General features: G+C 46.1%; 1 protein-coding gene across 10 annotated transcripts in view; it reads right to left on the bottom strand.

The window, feature by feature from the left end:
- Positions 1-21,597, bottom strand: part of LOC105690654 (RNA-binding protein Musashi homolog Rbp6) — a 468,805-nt gene that overhangs the window by 146,629 nt on the left and 300,579 nt on the right. For all 10 annotated transcript variants that reach the window (XM_048652726.1, XM_025747124.2, XM_025747123.2 and 7 more), the window contains one exon: positions 17,076-17,168. In XM_048652726.1, the coding sequence (XP_048508683.1) occupies positions 17,076-17,168 (93 nt within the window). The remainder of the gene's footprint in view (positions 1-17,075; positions 17,169-21,597) is intronic.

The following is a 21,597-nucleotide window of genomic DNA, read 5'->3' as shown; positions in this document are numbered from 1 at the left end:
TTAAGAGTATCAAATTATTTCCTGTTTTATCCATAGAGACGCCCCGCGTTTCTACACCTACATGTAACACATATCATCCCGTTTCGGAAGGATGAGGTGTTCGCTTGATCGAATTACCCGTTTTCCTTCCACGCGAACTCGCGGAAAGGTAAGAAATCGATCGATCGATGGATGGATGGATGGATGGATCGCCTCGCTTCCGTCTTTGCGTATAATTGTCTGTACTAGGGAGCATCGAGAATTCCGATTTCCGGATTACCGAACCTACGCTGATTGCTTTATGAATTCATTATTCCACTATAAGAATTTGATCCGTCCGTATCAACGTCCGTATTCCATTTCCAAAGGACGTATACGTCGTTCAATCGCGTAGGAGAACGCGATCGCTCCGTACGTAATTCGGAAAGCAAGGAAGAACTGACCCCATTTTCGTAATTTTCTTCCGAAGCTCCTCGAAAGCTGTGTATAGGTGTACGAGAAGACGTAACCACAAAAGGATACTTGGCGGGGGGGATAGGAATTACCTATACACCGGGCGTACACCGCAATAGCCCTTTCCCCGCTAGGAGGCCAACCCTTTGGCTCGAGTGCTGCTGATGCACCGCCAGGAGGAATATCGAGTTGGAAAAGAAGCTTAGAAAATATATTCAATATTAGGATATTTGGCCGTCGCTAGTAGCTTCAGACATACCTATATCTGTGTACGACGGAGCCATAGCAGCGTATGAAAAGCAGGTAGGAGTTATAAGGTACAAGCTGGCTGCTGATTCAATATTCGTTTTGCCCTGGCATAACTTTCCATTTGCATCTCGAGCCCGTCGACGTCCCACTCCGGCACTTTTTTTTCCCCTCCCTCTACCATCCCGTGTCCTCCGCGGGGCGGTTGAGGGGCGAAGAGTATAGGGGGTGGGAGGGGGGCGAGGGGGGGTTGGCCGCTAGATGCCGACATGTGTTGTATAATATTGAAATATTTTGATACCCAAAGAAATACGCTCCCGGATATTGTGGGATATTAAATTGGATTTATGTTACTTATGCAGTTAAAGGGAATTCTTGGAAATCTGAAAAGTTGATATTGGAAATCGTAAGTCGCTCGATTTATGTCTTGGCGAGCTTATAGGGTACCTCAACGTATTATTTGTCAGTATCCTATATGTATACCTATACCCACTCTGCTTCCTCCCGATAAACTACCCCCACCTATTTTTCCGCGACCGGGCCAATCAGCTCCTAGACACTACGGTGCTACGGACACACGCGAAATACCGACGCAAATCCATCGATACCTATCGCACCTCACCACAAATTGGCAGCAAAAAACGATCGCGTGGTACCAAAGTATATATAATCCACCCACCGTAATGCAGACGCACCCGCACCCGAGTCGTGCGAATAAATCACGTGAAAAAATCCCGTCCTTCCAATAGCTGTATACATATACGTATACGTCAGCCGCCACACCGACGCACGTTTCGCAATCTGACTACACAACGCCATTCCAGAACTCTAGACACAAATATCCCGGGAAACGTAATACCCGTTGCAACCGCGGGTCTGGCCGTGATTCGATAAAGAAAGAAAAAAAAAAAAAAACGAGCCGATGTATCAACTGGGTAGATTGACAGTAGGACAGGGGCGGTAAAGCACTATAGTTGTGGGTCAAGGTCCGAGGGTTTCGGGGGCGGAAGTCTCCCGTCGGATAAACGACTCGCTATTTTTTTTCCAACGAAAATTAGTCGCAGTTTTCCCTCTGGTTCCAAAGATCGTTGCGTACCAGAAAGTAAGGATTACGGGGGCTGACGCGGAGTCCGGGAAGAGACGAAGCGCATATTCATATCGAGGGGGGAAACGCGGGTGAAATGAGGCGGACGATCCACCTCGGAGAATAATTATCATATCATTTATCGACGATCATCGATATCCGGCGCCCCCATAGAAATTCGAAGCCCGTTCGATTTTCGCGTGACGAAAAATTGCCGATAGGGAGGATTTCCATTTTTTTTCTCTCCCATTATTATTTTCCGAATTCGTTTCCAATGTGCGGTCGGATCCTCTTACTCGCTTATCAATAAGAGAGGACGGTCGGTTTCGCATACACGCGATTCGGTAATACGTGATCGCTTATTTATGTATTCCCATCCAACCGCTGTCACCGGCGATGTTAGAAGGGATTGTTACATTCCGATAAAGTGTTACGGTGTCGAATATTTGGGGGGGAAGAATGGATTCGGGCGGCGAATTTCATACGGCGAATTTTCCCGACGTTGGACTCGGTCAACTTCCAACCATTCGTGGCGTACACACGTGTGTTGTACCCGACGTACCTCGTAAGTGGAGAAAAAACATTTTCGCCTCCCGTCGCGACAGCCGAAGCACGCGCTCGAACGCGGTGAAATTATTCGAAATATAATCCGCCGGAGTTTAAAATAAATACGTTTCCGTGGATTGTTCGAGCGTAAAAAATGACATCCCGAGGCTTTTTTTATTTTTATTATTTGGTTTTTCCGCGACGGGACCGGTAGCGAAACGTCGACTGCGACGAGCATCGGTAGCGGCGGAGACGCGGGGGCACCCGCGATAAAATATTAGTAGGAAAAGGGGGACCGGCCCCCCCCGGCATCAGAGCTCTCGCGGGAAATAATCGCAAAAATCTCCGTCAGATTTGGTCTCCGGTGCTCCGGTTATATTCCCAACTCCTCTCAACTCTTGTTTTATCCTGCAGTAAAAACGCCTAAGCGTACCGAGTTGAACGAGAGCCGGCGCGCCCCCGCGCTCAGGAAGTCGGCCTCCCAACGTTACACCACATAAATTATCCAACACGTACACGCATACCTCCAGAGGTGTAAAAAAAACCGCGTACCTACCGTCGTACCTACTGTGTACGTACCGACAACGGTGAAAATAGCTAAAAAATTTAAGAGCCATCATATCAACCGACGTTTCCTCGCTGCTACCCCCGCTTTTCTGCGACACCAGGGAAAGAAAGTTGCATAGAGAGGTACAGAGGTATACACGCCTGTATATGCGCGGTCAGACCTACGTTGGAGGTGGACGCGGGCCCTCGATGAATTCTTTATTCCGACAACGGTGGCTGTAGCGTGCGCCGTCGTGCACGTACGCCGTCCGAACGTCCCTTGCCAAAGCGCACCGCCACACCGCCGCACCACCGACCGCACGGTCGGGTCAACACATTAATTTCAACCTGGGTTACGACCTTCGCGCCCCGAGTGATGGTGGTGCGATAATAATAATAACAACAACAATAATAATAATAATAATACCTTTTACTTTCAGGCAATCGCAAAAGGGGAGGTACGGAAATGAAAAAAAAGAAAAGAAAAATAAATGGGGGGGTGGAAAACGACAACGAGGTATACGGGGAGACGAAACAACTAGAACGTGATCCGTGTTGTGATTTTAAAAAATTTCTAAACGTGGCGATGTTATCTTTACCGAACGTTGTCTTTGCCGTGTGGAATTCACCGAGCGCCTCCGGTATCCGCGAAGACCGGGTGAGCGGGAGGGTAAAGTCGGTGAAAGGAGAACGAGGATCGTGGGGGGGGGGGGGTCACTTAATCTGGAGGTTATTTAACGGCAAGAACGCGCGACGAAAGGTGATACCCGCGCTACGTGCGGATGCGGTTTATTTAGGACGATAAAAGCCAGTCTAAACACACGAGAATATGTCCGGCGCGATTGTTAAGCGGGTGTACAAATAAACGTTCAACTCTATCGGGCTGCAGCAGGTGTTACGGGTGAATCGCGGGAGGGTATCCACGTTCATTTCGATCGTAAGTTCCGTCACCGACCGCACGCGAGAAATTTTTTTCTTCCAGTTCGAGTAACCGCACGACCAAGTCGATGATGTTCGGTTTATTAAAATATGAGATAATTCTTCGTTCATTAGTCGCATGGGACGCGGTGTTTGAACTTTGTGTAACTATACAAGCCAGGTTTAATCAATATATTAATTTGGATACATTTTTCGCTGCCGTTATTCGTGTGATTTTATTCGTGGGATATCTATTATACTATGCGGTATTTGGCGGTAGCATTATCTCCCCGGGCTATATGTAATCGATGTATGAAACGAAATAAAATTCAATTAATTAATATCGCGTACCGAAATGTAAAGGCGAGCACCGAATGGCGTCGAAAACAATTATTAGAATGTAACAAATTTCGCGAAACCCCGAAAAAATACGTCGTTGGTGAAATTCGAAAAAAAAAAAATAAAAAAAAACTTATCAATTACGTCGAGAGAATTTTTTTTCGCGAACGCTGATTCGTTGCCTCCGGAGTGCGACCGATGAATGTTTCAATGCCCCGAAAAATGAAAAAACTAAAGAATTCCGGGGTTACCGTGTCTACGGGGGCGCATAATCCGGCTCGTCTTCAATAATCCAGATCTCATCAATATTTAGCGTTACATACGAATCCTCCCAAATTTGGGAAATCGAACGCTCGTGTCGAGGTATGCGTGCGCGAAATCGAATGGCTTTTCGAGGATCATAAGGAAAATTTTATAGCGGATAACTTCCGTTTTATTTTATTTGTATTCGTATATATCCACAGGGTGTATCTTGTGGGTAGGATATGTAGAATCGTTCGATGTATCGGGTTAGTTATTACGAAATGAAAGAAATTTCCTTGGAGGATTGCGAAGAGCTGGGGGAAGAATATGTATACAGGACGTCCCATTTTAATCTTACACCTGATTTATCTCGGAAAATACGACTCCGATCGAATATCGAACGTGATCAAACTTTTAGGACGTCACAACAACTTTTCATAATTTTTTTTTCACTCCGAAATTATGAACTCGAATGGAAAAATTTTTTCCCACAAAAGTTGTTCTTGTGATTCGACAACTCTCTCGATGTAAAAAAAAGTTTCATTAAAACAAAAACATGTCGAACGCATAACGCTGCTATTTTTTATTTTGGAACGAAACACGTTTTTTTCTAACATCTTCTTCCGAACCCTGAAAGTTTCATTATACTCAATACTCTCGATCGGAGTCGTATTTTCCGAAATGAATCAGGTGAAGGATGCGAATGGGACACCCCGTATATAGATACACCCTAAATGGACAGATGAGAGAAAAAATAGAAAAAAGACAAAACCGCCGAGTCGCGAGCTTTCGCGTTCTTTCGTGCCAAAAAGATTTTTGTAGGGTCGTCGGATACGAGGTACGAGTGTATATACGGTTCGGAGGAGGTGGAGGGGGGGGGGGGGGGGGGGTGGAAAGAAGTCGCGAGTGAAATTGTTGAGGAGAATGAAAATTTCGCTATCTAACCTGTAATTTGGGGCTCCCCAATGTCACCGCCGCGAGCAATGCAGCCCAGACTATTGAATTTCAACCTCATCTGCGTTGCCCTGAAATATTTCGAGTCCATTTGCCCAACTGCTCGCTCGGTGTGCGGTATATATACTTTCAATCTTATTTCCCAACGTTCGCGGAGGGTAAGACTTGATTACGCGAACGCCCCTCAGGATCATCCACGGTTACCCACTTACCCCGTGACACGTAACTCCGCAGATGGTCCCCCGTCAGAGCTATGCGCTCGAAATCATAACAATTTCAGACATTTCTGATCTCTGTTTCACCCGGTCACACGACCCTCACGACCCTTTAATCTTAATTAACAATTTCGCCGAGCCAAGATGTTCGTGAAATTTTGCGAAAAATTAAAATTCCTCATACCCGGTAGACCCCTCCCATGAAAAACGGATCGGAAAAGACGGCGAGCGACGAGGTGTCGTCGTTCGTCGACGTTTCGTTATTAATCGCGCCACAGGGTGTGCACGACTCGAGTGAGAAAAAAAATGACCTTCTGACATAGTGTGACAAGAATTGTCGCGGTCCCTCGATTATTGACAGGCGTTAGTTGGTCGGGGCGAGTCCCGATGCCATTCTGATAGAATTTTCGGTGTTTATGCGTGTGACCGTGAATTCGATTATTTGAACAAAGCGTGGGACGACGGTCGACGGATGATGGATTTCGATAATGAACTGTACCGTGATATATCAAGGTATACGCATGTCGTACGGAATCGGTAATTTCTGTCAAGGATTTCTCCAGACGAATTCGAACGTCAACGAAAATATAAGGCATGGAAGTTATCGTACCCCGTGACCGGTAATCATCTACATCAATAATCTACAAGCGAATTGATATTCCACCGAGTAATAACTCCGAAACCTATGTCGAAATGAAATTCGCCCGTAGTTCTGAGATCACGTTTTCAACGTTCTCACCTCTTTCCAGCTATAATTTTCCAAACGGCTAATGGGCGTATCGCTGATTGTTTGTGCAGTTTGAGGGAAAAAATTGATAGCAAAATTTTGGAGCGTAGGTATTTAAGCGAATACATGTATATTGTATATTGTATATATATATATATATATATATATATGTATTCGCCGTATCTGCTATTTTTCAAACACTCATGTGTACGTATACCTCCCTCGTAACAGTCCCGGAAATTGGCGTTTGAAGCTGAAACTGATACCGATACCAGAGCTATTCAATCAATCGCAAAAATTCAATTCAATTGATAACTAAAATTTTAATCCACTCCAGCTATAGCAGATGTTCAGTTAACTAGACACGGGTAGGTATGTACGTTGTACGCGGTGAAACGAAGAATAAAAAAAATGTCGAAAACGACGAAATGAATATTCGTATGAATAAATAAAACTGAATTCTACGTGCCCGAGTAAGTTCTGGAAGTGGAAGGTATACGTACGTACGTACGTACGTACGACTAGGTGTAGGCCAACCGCAGTTAGTATACTTTGTCGAAAGCGTTTGCAGCTGAATTTCAATGTCCTCTGTCATCATGCCGTAAACATTCCCCATAATCTGGCCACCGCGCTACAGAAACTTCCACATCCTAGTGCCATTTAGATAAACTCGTAATCTAGCTGTGGAGACGTTGGTAACGTCGCCTTGGGTGAAATATTCTCTCTCTCTCTCTCTCTCTCTCTCTCTCTCTCTCTCTCTCTCTCTCTCTCTCTCTCTCTCTCCCTCTCTCTCTCTCCGGTACTTTGCAGGGTGCGCTACACGATTCTTCGCAGCGATGGGCACGAGCTAAGAGATTCGATCCATCAAACGTTATCTCTACTCCATACTCCGAGGTACTCGCCCCCTTGCCCCCGATCCTCACCGATCGTCAAATTCCAGAAACGATTAGCGGCCAAAGTTCAAATTTCATTTTGCAATCGAATTAATCGAGTGAAACTCGTCATTCGTTCGTTCGTGCACCTCTCGGAATCAAAAGTTGCAATCCTAGTTTTTCTCGCTAGTTACAAATTTCTTCTTCTTCTCGCGTTTCGTTGACATTGAGACGAATCAGGCGAGCGAGATCGCTCCTTGATATCGTTCATTTCTTTCCCCCCCGGTTTTGAACAAGAGGGGTCGTTGTTTCGCGAGTGCTTCGTACCCGTCGCTAGGTGAGCGAATGCGAGCGGTCGGTATACACGTCGGTGAAACTAATATGCCTGAAGAATCACCATCGTATTTCTAGCGGGCAAGTGAAACGAGGCTACGTCATAAGCACCTTAAGAGGTATAAGGTGGTAGCTGCTATAATACGGAGGAAAGATATCAAGGAAGAAGAGATGAAATCATGACAGCGGAAGGAAGTGAGGAAAATATATACTGGAATAACGGTAGAAAGTAGCCCAGAAAAGCGACACTCGAAGTCTAAAATTGCAGCGACAGCGGGAGGGAATTATTTGCATTCTCGAAATAACCGTTCTGAATTTCTCGCATTTTACGTACGGCTCGACGTCCATACCGGGTGAAAAATTTCAAAGCTGACAAAAATCCTCGCGACGAAATAACGCGCCAATCTGAACGAACGCGACCTTACCTGTGTAAGAAATTCGTGTTACATGAAACGTGGAGTTTCATAATTCCGGGTTTAACTTCGATTGCGGGATCGGCCGTGTCGAAAACCAAACAGCTTATATGTTCAGGGGGTTTCGGAGACGGGTAAATCTGTAGTCGCGAGTTCGCAGGTAAAAGAGAAGGAAGGACGCGGTCCGGTAATACGGTAAATCGGGGCGGGTTTCACCTTGTAACTTCTTATAATTACCCGCCTCAAGAGTCTAACTGCTGCTTAATTTAATTCAGCAATTAACCTCCGCTTTTATTGAGGCACAAAACACGGACCGGTAGCGATACCGATCCTCTCTTGTTTTCCGGTAATTGAGGGTAACTCGTCCGCCGGCTATTCAGACACGGCCGTTAGAAAGTCAACAAAATTGCACGAGTTCATCCGAAAATATACGTCAGCAATTAAAAGGCGTACAGGTCACGTCTATCACAGCGGGGATAACTGCGGAGCAGCGATTCTGAATAATCATAGAAATGTGAATAAATTTCCCGACGCGGATCAGCCGTTCTCTCGAACATCGCGCGCCGCGTATGCAGCGGGCTGTGTGGGGATTAAGGGTGAGTCGAATCAATTCGAGTGGATGGAAGCCCGGGGTTCGATTTTCATCTTGTTTTTTTTTTTTTTCTCTTTCAATTTTTTTTCTAATTCTCTCCTTTATTTTTCGATTTCATTTATACATCGGGATAATAATTGATCCAATTTCTCCGTCTGACCTGGGAATGGATTCGTTAGTTTGTCGAGTGGGGTTTCGAGGGGGTACTGGTGAAAAGAGTTCTCTCCACTACACTGCGGAGCGTGTAATATTATTGAAAATTAGTCATCGTCGATTCCCGACGCGATGATGTTGACATTTGACATCGGCCCGACGAACGTACGCGACACACCGGCACCACCTACGTGCGCATACCGTGCGGCGTCGAGTGGACGAGGGCACCCGCGGGACTCGATCCCCATTGTACGTCGGGCGTCGCCGTTGAGCCAATGAAACCAATTAAGAAGGAATAATTTCCGCGCGACGGGGGGTGGTGGTCGTCGTTCGGTAGTTCGGTCGTTCGTTGGAACGACGCCTCCGTTCGATCCCGTCGCCCGGTATTAGGTGCAGTGTGCACGCCACGTCGATAATCAGCAAACTCGACAATACGCTAATGAGGAATCAGGGTGATAAAAAAAAAAATACACGATGACAACGGATAACCCCTCTGTCGTAAAACCTCCCCTGTTCCTGGCCCTCCTCAATAATGAATATACGAAACAATCGAACTCGATGTCGAACAAACGGCGAGGCGGACTCGCTCCCGTTATACCTCTATACGTTAAAGGAGCAATATGGATGGGTATTAATATGCGAGACAGTAATTACTCGCGGCTTTGAGGCTGCAGTTTGTCGGTTTCATCATTATTTCTATATCTGGATGGATACCTTTTGCCACAGCTCTTATGGCCCGCTGCACTCCGGCTCGATCGCGGTAGATATTTTCGATTTTATTTCTCATCCGATGTAAAAATCGTCTCGAACACACATCTCGAAACATGGATTACATACATGTTTATATTTTATTCGATCGACGTTAGCACGACATCCGCAGATTCCGATTCGCCGGTTATCGAATCACGGTGTCTTCTCGTACATCCAACTATCGTATACGTCGTGTACGGAAAGTAACTTACAGTTCGTTGGTATATACTATACGATATATACCTCGGAGAAAGGAATCAAAAGAATGAAGTTATAAGGAATAAATGATGCGATCTGCAGAGAGAAGCGAGATAGAGAGGAGAAAAGAAAAAGTGAAGAATAAAACGATATAAAAGCATCTCTCCGTTTTATACGGTCAATCGAATAAAATACGATCGCACGTTGTGTAGCGCACACGTGAAGAAAGGAAGCCGCGGAGTCTCTGGGAATCAAAGGAGAAAACGAGTAGGGGGAGAATCAAGCGGTGGGGTGAGGGTGGCGAGGGTGGCGAGGGTTGCCTCCGCCGTTGGGTGAGCCCGAGAAAGAGTAAGAGGAAAATCTAAGGGGAAGGGTAAGGGTGGCGCAGGGAGGGCGTAGAGGTAGAGATTTACGAGGGTCCTCCATTCCAGCACTTAGAGGGTCGACTTGAGTTTAAGCAATTTATTAATTTCTCCGTGTTTCAGGTCTGCGACTCTAAGCGTGCCAACTTGCGAGCTATTTGTCGTGGCTTCTGTACCCACCTTGTTATGTCGCGCTAATATCTACATATACTTACACGCCTAGTTTTTTTTTTTTTTCTACTCCCCAATTTCCGCACGGTATTAAATTTCGGCGATACCTTCGAAATTTCGAGATTCACATTTCTCATTTCTCAGGTGACTCGAGGAGATTGCGGTGTAGACGACCGAAACTGTTTATCGTTCGTTAGGCAATGAGAGAAAAACGGTCGCGGGTAGAAAAAAGATTCGATGGAAACAACATCTCTGGTTTTTTTTTCTGTTCTTTTTTTTTTCAAGTTTTTTCATATTCATCTGGAAGCAGCCGAGGAAAGGCGGCGGGGGAAGGATCAGGCTGGAAAAATAAGTAGCCCTTGTATTATCTAAAAGTTACGAACTCACGGAACTTATCTAAGCTCGGGCAAAAATATTTTTACGCTTCGTCGATCGGAGAGTACGAGGACGATTTCCCAACATTCCTCGTCATTATTATCATCATTGCTATTACTTCCCTTTTTTTTTTTTTTTCAAATTATTTCAGAGCGTTTTTTTTTTTCTCAATTTCTTACTTTTTTTCTTTCAATTTCACTCGTACAGACTGGCGCTGCCGTTGAGTTTCGTTTTTTTTTTTTGAGAAAAGTCCCTTACTTCTGAAGGAGCACATTATCCCGTCGCGCACTCAAGAATTAATAAATTACCAACGGCGGAAAAGTAAGACGGGGTCCTACCTGGGGGAAGAATAATAAAGGATAATAAATTAGTCGACGTCACTTTACGAAGAAGAGTAGAACCAGCAGCAGCAGCAGCGGCAGCTTCGCCAACCCAGTCACCTGTATAGTATACCGACCACCAGACCACCTACCTTATTATATAGCTCACTTCGGTCGGGTGACTGGTAAGCCGAAAAAATACCTTATCAACGCCTCGTTTCGATGTTAATCAAAATTAATACACCCGCATCATCGTTTTACGCTTCCAGTTACTTCACCGCGCCCTATAGCTTCGTCAGAGCAAACTCGATTCATTATTTCATCGCGTGAAAAAAACTGCGCGAAAATCCAATCAAATTCCATGACCTATGAAATACTTATGAGGTGTGCTACGCGATACCGCGTACTTACGATTACATATTCGTGGATTTGCTACAGGGAGAAAATAAAAAAGCGACGAATGCACGTCAAATTTGGAGAGACGTCCTTTTCGTCGCGGAGATATTCTCCGTCCTTTGTTTTCACGCGTATTGCGGAGTCGACCTTTCGAGTTCCCCCCAACGAGGTGCACGAAAGGAGTTGCGAATTCGTCAAGGAAAGTGCAGGCGTGTGCAAAATATAGACACGAGTGTATAGAAACTTGCGCGAAGGTCCTCCGACTTCCTAGTTTTATCACCCTCCCTTACCCCGCGGTAGTCTGTAACCTGTCATAGCTTTTGTCTAGCGATGCAAGCGTCATTAGCGTCGCTCGTAATGAGCGCACTAATCACCTACAGTCGCGGTTCGCGACTCCGCGGCGAAGAGTGTCGGAAGACAAGAAAAAGAAAAAAAAAAAAAAACCAAAACGAAAAAAAATAAAGGGAAAACTCAAAAAATCAAATGAGAGAAACGAACGAGACGAGGAGATACACGTGAAAAATGAATCGGGGGATCGCACTTCTTCGGAATTTCGGTACGTTCAATTATCAGGGATCACAGGGATCGAATAGGAGAACGCGAAAGTCGGTAAGATTAAGGATCTTACTAAACTACGAAACTACGAAATGCCGTTGCGCGAAAAAAGTTAAAATATTTATTGCGGTTTAATGTCGTGTAATGGGAACTATATAACTCCGAGATTATCGATCCTCGAAGCGTAGTTATGTAAGCTATGTCCGAGCAGTGAAACAATAAAGTTGGATCGACCATTTCGCGGGCATGTGGTGATGGGCAGCGACGGAATGGATTATATCGCGGTAATTTTATCGTTGCATGTAATTGCGTCGGATAGGTTTTTAACGAGCTCGGCGATCGGCGCGGCAGTTGGTTGGCTTTGACGAACGGCGGTCGTCCGTGGTGTATAAATAAATGAACGTAAGCAAAGTAAAGGGGAGAAACGCGCCCCGTACGCGTCAGTGCATCTTTGATAAATTACGACTATTACGAGACGAAACAATGCCTGGGGGGGGGAGGGAGGGGGAGGGGCGGTAAGGGAGGAACGTGGGGGAATAGGGAGGTAGTGATATTCGCTCTGCCTTGGTTTGCACCTTATCAAAAAGCTCTAATTACATTTTTATCGGAATAAAAAATGAAGGGAGAGACCGAACCGACGGGTGACAAAAAGCCCGACTTGTTCACCTCCTTTTTCCTCTAGCATCGCGTATATACGTATACATGTATATGTATAAGCACGGAGGTTGTCGGTGACTGCTACTACCTCTACTACTTCTACCGGTGCTATGGCTGGTTTATAATCGGGAGGAGCTGGCTGACTGCCGTTACTATCGCGGCGCGGTGTCCGAGTGAATAGCAACTGAAAACAAAAGCGCGTTACAAATGGCGTGTATTCGCAAACGGCATTGTTTTAAATGGCTGTCAGCCAGGCGGAATTTATCCCGTTGACAAGCAGCGTTAAATTTATTTATTCAGCAACACAAACCTCGGGGATATTATCGGAGAATAAAAATTCGCGAAACAATCGTTACTCGCAATTGACGCTTCCGAATGGAACACAATGCATGACCCGCGTGCTCGAAAAATCGTTAAAAAAAAAAGAAACCAAGTCGGGAGAAAAAAAAAGGACAACGACGACGAGAAAAACAAAAATGATAAATAACAACAAACAATAATAACATGTGATAACGAATAAATGGAACGAGAGAAAAAAAAAAAAAAAACAATCTCGGCAAAGCTTTGTACCCGTTGCAAAATTACCAAGGAATAAAATCTCGACACTCCGGCGCGCAAACACCGTTACATGCAACCGCGCGCTATACCGAAGCTACCTACCACCCGGCCACCGATTTATTATACCGACGCCATTTTTACTACCCTAGCAACTACGCCCTTCGCGTTACCTTTTCAACGGGTTCACCTCAGCCGGCGAAAGAGAATCTTTTTGTGAAACATTCGGTGGAATGAAATCCGGGCGCTAACCCGTCGCTCGTTTCAAATTTCGAAGATCTCTCTATATGCCGCCACATTTTTCTCCATCGATCTTACCATTTAGCTCGTCCTTCTCCGGGGCTAGACGCGTATACCGTGCGAAGTATTCTGCCCGGGTCGAGATATTCGGAGTCTCTCTAAGTTTTAAATCGCGTGCCTCCTCGAGGGATACCGAACGGTGAATTTATCGGTTAAATTTGCATCGACAGCGGCCATTATCTGGGCGGAGGGAAAGTACCGCTCGTACGTCGGGTCGACTCCGACGACAAAGACGACGAAGATGGTACGACCGCGCCTGCGGAACCGAGATTCATGATTTCTAACTCCGTAATTGTATAACTCATTCGAAGATTGCACCTCCGCTCCGCTACCTCTCCGTCGCCGCCGCCGCTGCACCGGTAACGAATTGTTTTCCGATTCGAAACGCCGAGGAGCGCGAATCGGCGCTGATTTCGGAAGAGGTGAAAAATAACTGGAATGAAAATGGCGAGAAGGGGATGGAGAGGGGGGAGAACGAAAACGCAAAACGCGTTGAAAGTTTTACCGCTAGCGATCTTCAGGTTTATTCCGTTCGTGTTTTCGTCCTTCTCTCCGGGTTTTATTGTTTTTTTTCTTTTTTTTTTTCTTTTCTCTTGCCGCAGCGCACATCACCCGATTACCCGGGACGTGGGGATCGCCCTTTGCTCGTTTCATTCCCGTTTCCGGCCACCGCACCCTTGCCTCATCCAGTCGACCTCGTATCCCCGGCCTTATTTTCCGAATGTCAATGAGGCGCAGTGCCCCCGATCTCGATTCAGATCCCGCGTTCTTATCCGGGCAACCTAACTAAATCCCGAGAATAGCTTTCGATACAAATAAAAATAACGCATTCCGGGCAATACCATTAGTTTTATCAGCGCCGCGATTCAACCATTTCGCGGTCTCCGAAGCGAACTGCTGGGTAGTAGCCGGCGATGGGTATCGCGACCCTATGGACGCTCCGCGTGGCCGGGACGAACCCTATTCCCGATACCGACGTCACCGTCGCCGGTTATTTCGTCCGCGTCTCTTCCCGCGTCCTCGCCTCACCACCGAGTCTTCGCCGCGCCGGAGAACTGCTCCCATAATTTCGGCAACGCACCGCACACACTCGAGCGGCACGCTGCCCGCGTCCGGATGAAACGATAGCTGGAAGGGAGGGAGGGTCGCTCGCTCGACTCCGAGATTCTATCTTCGACAACCCATGCGGGTCACACGAAGATATCCCGCGAGGAGGGTACGCGATTCTGCGTCGCCCGGTCGCGCCGCAGAAGGTCCTACGGTACGACAAACTTTGCATTCAACTACCGCGAATCTCACGTTTTGTTCGATGTGACGTCGCGACGCGAACCGAGAGCATGAAAACCGACGAGGAGAGGAAAGGAGGGAGGCGAGGAGAGGAGAGGAGAGGAGAGGAGGAAGGGCGCGGGGGACCGAGACCCGGAATCTCCAGATTCATTTAGCTTAAGAGTATCCATATAATCTGGAAGCGGGGTAAATGTCACTTGGCAAACACACCCCCCACCCCCTAACTAACAGTCCGGAACTCGCGGAAGCTCGAGCTGAATAAATTCAAAAGCAAATCTCGTACCGAACGAGCACCCCTAATTGAAAGTAGTATACGTATACGCCTAATTATGAATCAACTTCCGCGTCATGTACGCGCTAACGTATAATACGCGTATACGACAATAATCGCACGTAACGTCCTACGAATGTATGTGTCTCAGGGATTCTCACGCGAACGGAGTACCTATAACCACGACGGCCCGCAGCTAACGCTTGCATTATACACGTACGTGTACACGCGATACGTACAAAAGTTGAAAATTTATTTTTCTTCTTATACTTTTATCTTCGGAAGAGCGAATCCCTTTCCCATTCCGATCGTTGCGAAGCCGAAACTCTCGCGAAAGAAATACGAGAAGTTCCGCGCCCCGTTCCCCGTACTCTGTTACACACGCGGAAACGTACTCCGGCCATCGAATGTCGCGGAAATGATTTTTTTTTTTTTTTGTTTTTTTTTTCCTTTCACTCGCGACATCGCGATGTCGTGTAACTGTGAAATTTTCGAAAAATTGTTCATTTTTTTCAATCCGCGGGCGATCGATGGGAATAATACGTTGCGTTACGAGAAACCCATCTGGAATACCAATTACCGATATCCCAAGAGTTTTTCTAACGCGCGGTGATTCTTTGGAGGGGGGGAAAACTCTGAAAAGAATTATCCGTACAGGTGGTGATATAACTATGTAGTAGATATATAAAGCCCAACTAATCACTTAGCTCTCGAAGCTGTACGATGGGGGAATGTGCTCTCGTTTCAGATCGTGACTCGACCGAGTTTTCGAATTCAAGTTTACGATATTTGTATGATGTATATATATATACGAGGTGGTATGGTATAGATAATATTGCAGAGACGGGGGGGGGGGGGGGGTGAGGAGTTGGCGGAAACTATCGAGAAACTATATCTTCGCAGCTACATCGACAATCGATTTACACCGAATGGATACCTGCCACCGAGATCCGATTCAATAATTCAAGAGGCTCTATAAAGTACGGGATAAATTTTACAGATACATCGGGCTGTATAACTCTCTCCAAGTGTGCGGGGGATACCTGACGAACGAATGTCTGATTGAATACTCTCATAGTCTGTACGACCCATGTACCTACCTACTTTTAAAATTCTCTACACTCTAAGGTATATGTCGGACTTTATACGTACATGTATAATATACTTGTATACACGTACAAAATAGGACGATGTACAAAAAAAAAAAAAAACTGTATCACCTGCGGCGAATTGATAAATGATGTAATAACGATGAGAAGAATCTCCCGACTAAAGTTAAGGGAAAGATGAAACGTGTGTGTGTGTGTATTTGATGAAATGAAAACATATAATATTGCAAACTTTAAATTTATTTTCCAAAGATAAGATTGAGAAAAATAATAATAATCATAACGCCAAAATTATCATCTATATATATAGATACAAGAAAGAGAAAATTTGGAATTTTGAAAACGTTGAGACAAAAAAAAAAAAAAAGAAGAAAATATGAGAAAAATCACAACAAACATAACGATATACATCAGCGGTTATTATAAAACCGTTGTGCAGTCGACTACTAAATATTACTAAAATATTGCACTGATTCGATCGAAGATTCGGGGACAATTTTATCGCAACTGTACAACCAGCCGCGCGATTTCATTATTCAAAACAACTACGTTCAACGGACGAAGACGGTTTGGGTTGAAAAAAAAAAAATAAAGTAAAAGGAAGAGACAATAAAGCAATCGATCAAACGGTCGTTTCGTTCGCGCTTGAATCTGATCGTGAATCAGTCGGATCTGAATAATCGTCGGTCGGATTAGCCGATAAGCCGCGATTATGATCGAGTGATATTTTTTCATCGACATCTAAGGACAGACCGTTGGCAAACATCGGTACAAACAAACACGGAACGTAATAAAGAACGGGGGTCGGTTCGTAGGTCGGTATGCGGACGTGTGTGGTTCCGGATGGTTGAAAGTAGAGGGATTCGGGATTCGCGGATGGGCTGGCGGGCGTATTCGGAACAGAAGTGGAACAGGACTCGTTCGTATCCCGTTCCCGATCGTACGTTTGCCCGGTCGATTGCGGAACAGGTGTTACGGTGCAACAACCGCGGTGCGCTTGAGGCGATAACGAGGGTGATAATTGCGCGTATAAAGGCGCTATATTGGGGTAGATGGGTGCGAATTCGTGATAATGTGATGCAGGTGACGGGGCGATATCGTTGCCCCGAACGTGGCTGTACGGAGTGCGGTTGGTATTAGGCAATTCTTCACTCACCGGGCCGAACTGTTCGAAGTAGTTTTTCACGTCTTCGAGTGTCGTCGGCGCCGATAGCCCTCCCACGAATATCTTCTTTGTCCTAGTCACCATCTGAAACATCAATGAGAAGAGAAGCCGTGAGAAACACGTGAGAAATTTAACGGCGCGCTGCGCGGCGAAGTTCGCTTGACCCGCGGTAACGGGGATGCGAAAAAAAAAAAAAAAATAAGGAAAATTATACGGCGACGTTATGATTGTTGGCCGAGTTAATTAGCGGCGTATTACCCGATTCATATTATATGTACAGTAGATGCACATTGTTCCAGATCGGAAGTAAGCCAGAGCGTATAGCTGGTATAATTAGCCTCGGGCATCGAACGAAATGTTCCACTCTCGAAGTTTCGTGTAATTAATAATGACCAATCCTCCCGTTAAACTTACTCGCCAACCACCGACGTTGCCATCCCTCATCACACGGTTGTAATAATACCACATATCGACCCAACGGCACCACCACCACCACCACCACCGGTAGTGCGAGAAAATTCGCCTCGCTTTTTCTCACTCCAAGTCCAGTTACCCAAGAGTCATTCAATACTCGAACTAACTACGAGAAAGAAAGTCATCGACTTCGGGGTTGGTTGTTTTTGTTTGTTTTTTTGTTTTTTTTCACCGAGTATATCAGTGTAACCCTATCGAGGAAGTATATGGCTCCGTCCAGCGGGTGGTGGTGGTGGTCAGCTGATAAATACAATTAATAATATTTCGACGCACAAGGTTGTACGAGCACGGACAGCTCTCGCAGGTAGGTATACCGCACGCGATGCCTGGATTGTTCGGCGAAAGCTGACGAGCGTAGAAAAAAGGGTGGGTGGGTGGCCCTTGGGTTCCGATTCTACCAGCGGATAGCTAAGGGTAGTACCGCCGCTAGAGAGAGAGGAGAAATAGAGAAAAAATAATAATAATAAGAAAAAAAAAGAAAGAGGGAAAAATTGGGGGGAGAGAGAAGAAAGCAGGGAAGGCATGAACTAAGGAGGAAGCAGACGGCTGAGAAATGGCACACCACTGCTCGGCGCACTCGCAAAGAAATTGATAAGAAGGAGATAAAATATGAATGGTCGAGTTGAGGCGGCACGTATAGATATACCTATCGCGACGTTTCTGGCATCCCCGACCCCGATCTAAACCTCAACCCCGACGTTGGGCTCCAGCTCCCCGAGTATAACTCGACGGTTGTGTGTGCGTCGGTGTTCGGTGCCCGCGTGATTCGCCGGGATCCGTAACGCGGCGAAGGTTCGGGGGGTGGAAATTCTCCGTTGATATAGGATGAGTGGAAATAGCGACCACCGTAGGTTGGTATGGGGATAGGAGGCGTGGAAAAGGGAGAGGAGAAAAAAAGGAAAAATTCTCAGCGGGGGATTTATCAATTCGGAAAAAATGGGACAGTTCCACGCTTTTCTTCGGAATTATTGATCTCTGATTAGGTGTGGGCCAGGCGGCTCGCGGCGGCACGGGCAAAACACCCTCTTCCACTATCAATCTATCTATTTTTTTAAGCCGCAAGATTTTTTCCACTCACTCTTTTTTCCCCCCTCTGTTTTTTTTTTTTTTTTACGGTCGCATCGATACCCCGAAAAGTCGGTCGACCGTGCTAGCAGAACTTCTTTCGAAATGACGATAAAAAAGTATTGTGCGTATGAAAAGCGACGGTGGGGGGGAGGGGGTTCGGGAATCGGGATGTTTCATATCGCTAATATAATGTAAGCCCCGCGTCGGTTCTTCTTTTTTTTTCTCCCTAACGGCTGCCGGAATGCGAGAGGTAGAGAAAAAAAAGGAGAGGAAAAAAGAAAATTGGTAATTCTTTCGTACGGTAGCCTATTTCTTTTTCGTTATTTCCTTGCTTTCCCAAAGTAGATCTTAGATAAGGGCTTCGTTTTATCATCTCCGAGTATAGGTGCGGCGCGCAGGTAGACACGAGGTAGCTGTACGAGCCGCACGGGATATGTATAGGGTAGTAAATGTCGCCTCCGAAATAAACCGCAGAAGTGAAATTCCGGAATACGCGCTGGCGAATTCATAAGGACGTATTTCTATCACGCTCTAGACGTATCGCAAACTTTCAGCACCGCGGAAAAAGCGATGCCACGTACTCACTCTATAACCTACTTTCCTTCCCACGTAACCTTCGATCCACAACCCCCCGAAATACTCCAGTTTTCTACAAGTGTAACGTACAAGCAGCTTCTCCCCAACCATGGATAATAAGATCGACAGGGGAGCCCCGTGGGCGAAAGAAAGCTTTCGTTATTTTTCGTTTTGCTCACAATCGGTCGAAGGGTCGACAAAGGTCACCCTTTCGGTCTCGTAGTCGGCGGATAGCTGAATAAGCGTCAATTAGTATCACGGGGACGTCGATTCCTCGTTGTAATGGCGAAACTCGATGGTGTAAAAGCGGCGGCGATATGAGACCTGAGTGGGGGGTAATCGCGCGTGGGTGTGAAGGAGTCGTCGGCGATGCTAACGGTTAGTTACATACTATTTGCAGATAAAGCGGAGATGTACACGGTGGGTGTGTATGCACGGAGAAAAGAGAGTAGGAGTGGACCGTCGAAGAGACGCGGCGTGCAGCATCCATTTACCTGCTCGCGGTGTTAATTAATCACGAAGGAGAACGGGCGGCGCGGTTCTCGTTCTCCTGAAAATAGAACGAGTTCGAGTCGAGTAAAAAGTGATTCCGCGCCTTCCGCAGAGAACCAGAAGAGGTAAACTCGAGCAATTTCGGTGATGGCTGGCTTAGACCTTCTCCCAACGTCCCACATCGGCCGCTCGCTATCTTCGCAGTCTCGCTTTTCCAGCCCCCTATACCTATATATATATATATATATATATATATATATATATATATATATATGTATAAAGCTACTCTAGCTGTAGGTGAGACGCTCTCTCCGTTTCGCTGCCACGATCCCCCGGCGTTCGTTTCACTTCTCCGGCTTATTCTCCACCCGGCTAATCAGCGGAGTGTATAAAGTCCCGGAATAAAAATAAAATTACGGGATTTCAAAATTAGATAAATGGCTCGAGCTGAGCTGCTTCCGATATTCGGGTTTTCTCCTCGCTGATCCTAGTTATATCCGATTCGTAGAAAATGTCGAACTAAATGCGACTCTTGGAAATGGAATGGGTAACGGCGAGGTTTCTCCTTCGAATTAAATTGTAACTTTGAGCAGTGAACTGCCGGCTGAAATCGGGATAAAAAGCGAGAGAAGGAGAGACGCGCACTCAAATCTCACGACTCACGGCACGAGTACTTTTCCAATACCTGTACACGGTACATATATATATATATATACATATACATACATATATATATACATATAAATACATATGGATACGCGACTTCTTCACAAAGAATACTTATACTACACAGTCGCGCGGGATTTGTAATATCATTGTTAACTCGACTTGAATCAGACTTTTGCCGTTGCCGCCGCTGCTGCTGCTTCTAGTGGCTCAATACAGCGAGAAAATTGAGGAGGTATAGATGTAGCTGTAAGTGAGATGGATAGACATGAATGGAATCGAGGAACATGTTTGAAATATCTACAGCTCAGCTGAAAAAGCGTGGATTGTTCAATAGAGTCCACTTAGGTGAATAGAGGAAAGAAATAAGCGAAAGGAGGAGCGAAATAAGGAGAAAGATAATGCTGATTTCGCACCGAAAATATACGTGATAGGAAATTCATGGGAAAAGTATTTTGGGCGGAGTGGAAACGGTTCGAAATAAAAAAAAAAAATAAAAAAACAAACTCGAGCAATCATATTCGTATCCACCCACTTCGCCGGCGCGTGTGTAGCTCTCGACGTAGTTCCGCATTTTTTTATTTTATTTCATTTATTTGGTTTTTTTGCTTTTTTCTTCTCAACATGGGAGGGTAAGAGGAAGAAGAAAAGTTGCGGGTTAGGTAATCCTTCGGTTAACCCCAATACCCGATGGCGTCGTTCGTACGAGAGAGGAAGGGACGGCGGGAGCGCGAAGACGCGAGGGAACGAGCACGCACGTAGATACGGCGAGGAGGCACAGATATCGTGAAAACGGGAAAACAGACAGGCGCTAATCGACGCGGAGCTCATTTACGCTCCGCGAAGTATTCCCACTGTGAGTGATCTTTGAAGAGAAGCGGGAGTCGAGGGAGCGAACAAGCCGGGGGTGGGATGGGGGTGGGGGGAAAAGAGGATGAGGAGCGGTGGAAAATCGAAGGCAGAGATGAGGTCGGAAGTACACAACGCAACAAGTTTGACCGAACGAGAATCCTAGAAATTCACACTTCGGTCCACTCCAGTTGGTCGGTGGCCCTCGGCCGAGCGGGTTTTCCTCATTTTTTCGCACTTATCCGCGATTCTTCTGGGGGGCGTGACGATGTCGAGAAGCGGCAGCGGCACCGCGATGCCATTTTCACGGCGGTGAGGGAAAAAAGAGGGCAAAGACAAACGACGGGTTGCGTAATCCTCTCGCCCACCCCGAGAGTTTTCTCCGGCG

Source organism: Athalia rosae, chromosome 3 (assembly GCF_917208135.1).
Source record: "Athalia rosae chromosome 3, iyAthRosa1.1, whole genome shotgun sequence".
Taxonomy (NCBI): Eukaryota; Metazoa; Arthropoda; class Insecta; order Hymenoptera; family Athaliidae; genus Athalia; species Athalia rosae.
This window is presented reverse-complemented; position numbering and strand designations above follow the sequence as displayed.